We start from the raw sequence: 5,859 nt of genomic DNA on the forward strand, positions 1-5,859 counted from the left end.
ATTCAAAGTTATATAGTTATAACATATAGTTATAACTTTCCACTAAGCATATTATCAAGCACATGTGGTGCATTAACTTAATCTCTAACAATGATCTTCTTTTTCATTTCCAAAACAAGAGTACGAAGTAATAAAAATAAAAATAAAAACATGAATTTTAATATAATTTATTACATCTCAATCTTTAATCTCTAATGTCAAGTATCATCTCCTATTTTGGACAAATGTACACAACGATTTTGAAATCACCACATCTCTCAATCTCAAAATCCAAACAGGAAATTTCAAAATGGGTTTCGAAGAAAAGTTCATAATTTAAAAGTTTCATGTTTCACACAAATCCAAAATATCAGCACAGAGATCAGAAATACTAAATTAATCAATACTAAATTTCTAATCGTCAGAAATTTTCAACAAAATTATTCAGTTTCGTAAAATACTTTTCGGACTCCAAAAATTATGAAATTTTACAGGGATGATCCTCATGATGTCTCATATACTCGTTTAAAATTTCAAGACCCAATTCCTTTTCGTTAAAGAGATGCGCATAAAACTCTATAACATGTCAAAAACGTTCGTGTATGTTCAGCAATATTTTTCTATGCTAAAAATTCATGAAAAGATATCAACCATTTTACAATCCTAGTCCACAACATAAAATTAACTCTAGGTATCAGGTTACCTAAAATCTCAAGCATCATTTTCAATCGTCAAAGAAAAATTATACCGATTATAGTTCTATAAAACAAAATAAAACAATGATACTTATCGCGTTTCAGCAATCGTTTTCTTTTGAGATCTGTGGCAGAATAAACGTCTTAAAATTGTTGGAACAATTGTTGAATTATGCCTGCAAAACAATCATAAAAAAAAACAAAAAAAAAAACATTGTTATGGCTGAATCGCGGACTAGGTCGCTTTCTTTAAGACGTTTCGCGGCTCTGCCCAAGATTGTGCAAGTAGTTCTTCAGTGGTGCATCGTCCTCAGGATAAAACAGCCGAGTTCAATCTCTTACACAATCACTCTTGCACGATGAGAGGATGTAAAACTTCTACACTTCATTCTTGCTCAGAAACACTTTTAGAAAAATCAAGGATGATCACACACTTGTTTTTCTTTCTCACAAAAATTCATTTTTCTTTGAAAACCCAAGAGACATAAAAGAGAAACTCTCTCTATAAAAAAATGTTTCAACAACTCTTCTAAAAATCTCATTCTAAAAATTCTGATCTTTTATTTTTAAAGCCAAGAATAAAGAAATATGGATCAAATGAAAGACGTTATTAAGATGTTAATTAGCATCATTAATTCGTTCAACAAAAAACGATTTTGACATTAACACAAAATATTTATTCTTTAAGAGAGAGAATATTTATCACATTTACACCATTTAAATGAGACACTAATTTTTGGAAACTAATAATGTTTTTAAAACATATATTGCCAACACTTCTTGCTTTTTGCATCTGAGCAGCAGAGGCAAAATTACGTTTGGAAGAATATGAAAGTTTCTCTTAGTTTATGAAGCAACTCCAATCAGTATACAAGATACAAAAATACAATACATAGATGATTGATGACTTTAAAAAACGAAAAATCATGATACATTATTAACCAATGTTGCCCCTACAGAACACTGGCAATTTACGTACTCTTGATGAAGAAATCAAGGTTTTTTAGCCCTAGCTTTTCGCACCTTCTAGCTAGCCAGCTCAATATCCTTATCAGAATAATAAGCAACTGGCAATGACGGCAAGACCGCTTGCAGATGAAATCTTCAAGGCTGAAGCGCCAGATTGTTTTGTATCATCGGCTGGTGCGGGAGCATCAGCTTCACTGGGGCCATCAGCTGCAACAGGTCCTCCAGCAGCAGGAGACGTGGCAGAGGCATCAGGGGCTGGCGAGGGTGGTGATGTAGGGTAGTCATCGGATGATGGGGTAGAAGCCGAAGGCGAGTCGGCCTCGTTTGTAGGAGGTGAAGCTTTACTACCTGTTGGTGAAGATGTGGGTGTTTTTGCTGTGGAAATTGATGTTGGTGATGAAGCCGGGGCTTCGTCTTCATCATCCTTAGTAGCCGATGGGGTTGGTGCAGTTGTGCTACTAGTACTAGATGATTTGCTGGGAACAGGTGATTCTGATGGTGGTGAGCTTGATACCGGCGATGATTTTGGTGATGGAGATGCTGTTGGACTCTTCGATGGGGAATCTGCAGCTGAGGCATATGATGATAACTCCAAAGATAAACCTATGAAGAGCATTGTTAAAGCAAGAACAAGAACCTTTTGACGTGCCATTTTTGTTGGAGTAGTTTATGTATGCGTAATCAATTCTTCAAAACGCAGATAATTTTTTGACTACCGTCTTCTCTATCAACACTTCGTGAGGAATTAGGGTCATGAATAGGGGTGGAGATTAAATATTTGAATTCCAGTAAAAACTTGATTGATTTGGCGTAGTGTACGGACTAACAAGTTTTCAACCGAGACATTTGGGTTGACCGTTAAAACTGTTGGTTTTTACTTCATCTGGATTATAGACCAACGGAATTCAACTACCATTTTTAGACAACAAGACATCAATGAAGTTAATTAATTTACTAAGAGGTCGTCGTATTCCCAGTTTTGAGAAATACAATATTCCCTTTTCTGTCCTGCTTCCTAACTGTTTGTTGGATAACTAGTGTAGTATGTGACTTGTGTATTGTGATATGCGATGTAAATATATCGATCTAGCGTAAAAATAAAAATGAAATTTCACTGTCACATATAGTATAAATTTATATAGCACGTAGCACACGGTGTTAAGAATATATATATATATATATATATATATATATATATATATATATTTTTGTTTGGAAGCATAATGTTAAGATTATGATGAGATTTGTTTCAGGTAGTGGAGAGCATGTGAATCCAAACCCGCCAACCTAACCCAATCCATTTGGAGAATTTTATTGTTTGGTCCTAGGTCCACATATTTATTTATTCAAGGGTCCATCCATATTTTAAGATTAATCAGAGGTCCAAAATTATTTTAAAACAAGGAAAAGACGTACTAGTTTCTGTACCAAACGTGTGAAAAGTACGCAAGACAAAAAAAAAACCGTTACACTAAACCGTTATCTTCTCATAACCATTTCGATTATTCACAGAAAGAAACTGTTCGATTTTTTTAGAGAAAGAAAACTGATAGAAATTGTTCGATTACATAACAAATCCTACCAAACAAATCTGAGATCTTCGATTACATATAAACCCGCAAAATCTTTCAATCATATAAACCTAACTAAAATCAAAACCTAACCAAAATCAAATATGAGTTCAATCAACTCAAAATCGTTCCAGTAAAACCAAAAAACAACTTCAATAGCCGTATATTTTGCCTATGCTGAACCAAAAATCATTTTCAATTGAAGAACAATGGTTGAAACAAGAAGACAAAGTTTAAGAAAGTCTAAAAACCAAACAGAATCAACATCTAATATCTCGCAAAAATCTGCAGCAGAAATTCAGAAATCTCCAAAAGCAGTTGCAGTTAAACGTATGTTCCTTTTCCTTTTTAGATCCAACATTTTTTTTTAATTTTTGATTTTTTGTTATGATCTAATAGTGCAGATTCCCTATACTGAGTTAATTTACTCAATTTATGTGATTTTTCATACATGCAAATGGATTTTTTAAAATTGCAGAATGCCTATACTCTGTTGATTATGTTCAATTTAAACCTATGAAGCACGGATGCTGATACGGGGATACGGATACCGGGATACCGATATACGGATTCGTCAATTTTTGAAAAATGGGGACACGAGATACGTATGGATACGTGTATTAAAATCATTTAATTTTATAGTAATTCATTTTAATAAAAAGAATCACATAAAATAAAAAAAATCTTAAATACTTTATGGAATATTAAAATAAAACAGATGAAAGCTGTCTAACATCAAGTTGACCCATCACTCATAAATATTGTCTTCATTAAGAGCACCGCTTCTTGATTTGGCTCGTTGAGTGAAAAATTTGCAATTTCAAGTTCTCTCATACTGTCTAGTGTATCAAATTTATCTTCACTATCCCACATTCTACTTTCTCCTTCGTATAATTTTCACTTTTTCGTGAAAGGAGATGAATATTACTATAAACAAAAAATAAATCCTCAACACGTTTGGGGTACAATCTTGGTTCTCTTCATTGAATGGATAAAATTAGCTCCAATTTCTCTCCTATGATAAAAATTATATATGCTCAAATTATATTATAGGAAGTATCCCTTCTTAGAGTATCCGAGAGGTATCCCAGAGTATCCCCTACCCTTTTCATGATTAATAAAAAGAGATTCTTTAAATGGAGTATCTGATACGTATCCCCAAGTGTCCCCAAGTATCTGACACTGATACGACGTCCGATACGGATACATCACCCATTTTGAAGTATCCGTGCTTCACAGATTTAAACTCTATTCGTTTTTTTGATGTTTTGTTAGTGGATATTAAGAGTGCTAAGGAAGTTTTTAAGACAGTGCAACATCCCTATACTGTTGTGATTTCCATTTCTTTTACAATGATAGAGATGCAGATATCCTATAATGTGATGCCTATACTCTGTTGATTATGTTCCATCTAAACTCTATTGATTTTTTGATGCTCTATTAGTGAATATTAAGAGTGCTCAGGTAGTTTTTAAGACAGTGCATCATGACTATACTGTTGTGATTTCCATTTCTTTTACAATGATAGAGGTGCAAATATCCTATATTGTGATGCCTATACTCAGTTGATTATGTTCCATTTAGTCTCTATTGAATTTTTTTTGTTGTTCTGTTATTGGATATTAAGAGTGCTAATGCAGTGCAGCATGCCTACACTTTTGTGATTTCCATTTCTTTTTCAATGATAGAGGTGCAGATATCATATACTGTGATGATTTGTTGATAATTATGGTTAATAGAACTCAAATCTTCGATTACATGCTGTTATTATGATAATTAGGGTTGATAAACTTTTTTGTGGTTTTGCTATTTTGTAGGCTATAAATTATATCTGGTAATTGTAATTCAATGAATTAGAAGCAATGTGAATTATGTTTTGCTTGCTGAAATTAGACTTTTGGGATTTTACTGAAATTAGGGCCTCAATAATTAAGAGGTGCATAAAGCCTATACTGTGCTGATTCTAGATAACTAGAAGCAAATAATTATGTGACACTTTAGATACCCAATGTAGTGTTTTGGAATGTCATAGGGTTTAGATTGTTATGTTGTAATGTCTTTTGAGAATTACTATCTGTAACAGTGCAGGTCACCTGTACTATAGATTTGGGTTTATATTATAGATAGTATGATTCTTTTATGCATGATTCTCTTATTTTCGCTATATTTATGTAGATCGTAGAGGCGACTCTTCTAGCTCAACTGGTATAAAACCATATAGAGCAGATTTTTCTCCACTCTTTACTGTTGTAAAGAAAATAAAAGCATTGGGGAAGGAGAAGAATGCTTCGAGTAAGGAAGAGAATGAGTTGGTATTGCAGTCGTTATGGAATACCAACTCTAGTGAGTAAGATAAAGGAAGACCATTATGGTAAGCTCTTTATGATGTTCTGGGATACAAATTACAGTCGTTCTCACTGGGAGAAACTAGATGATGCTTTAACAAAGATGATAAAGTTTTATCGGTGGGTAGAAGACGATAATGTCATACAGTTTGAGTTTGAGAGGAATGGAAAAAATTCATGTTCTAAATTCTACTCCAGAAGAGGTTGGTCTCATACTTGGTTTACCTAGGATGGCAGGCAGACCAGAAAATCAATATCTTTTGGGTGTGTGGTGGGTGGGGAGGGGGGGGGGGGGGGGGG

General features: G+C 33.7%; 1 protein-coding gene across 1 annotated transcript; it reads right to left on the reverse strand.

Moving 5' to 3' along the window:
- Positions 1–1,486: 1,486 nt before the first annotated feature.
- LOC113293322 (classical arabinogalactan protein 10-like) lies at positions 1,487–2,397 on the reverse strand. Its single transcript, XM_026541992.1, has one exon. It carries the CDS (start codon positions 2,293–2,295, stop codon positions 1,726–1,728), a length of 570 nt encoding a protein of 189 aa, XP_026397777.1. The 5' UTR covers positions 2,296–2,397; the 3' UTR covers positions 1,487–1,725.
- Positions 2,398–5,859: the final 3,462 nt, after the last annotated feature.

Source organism: Papaver somniferum, chromosome 7 (genome assembly GCF_003573695.1).
Source record: "Papaver somniferum cultivar HN1 chromosome 7, ASM357369v1, whole genome shotgun sequence".
Taxonomy (NCBI): Eukaryota; Viridiplantae; Streptophyta; class Magnoliopsida; order Ranunculales; family Papaveraceae; genus Papaver; species Papaver somniferum.

Excerpts from the sequence above, each read along its gene's own strand:
- LOC113293322 (XM_026541992.1), bottom strand. The coding sequence starts at position 2,295 with ATGGCACGTCAAAAGGTTCTTGTTCTTGCTTTAACAATGCTCTTCATA.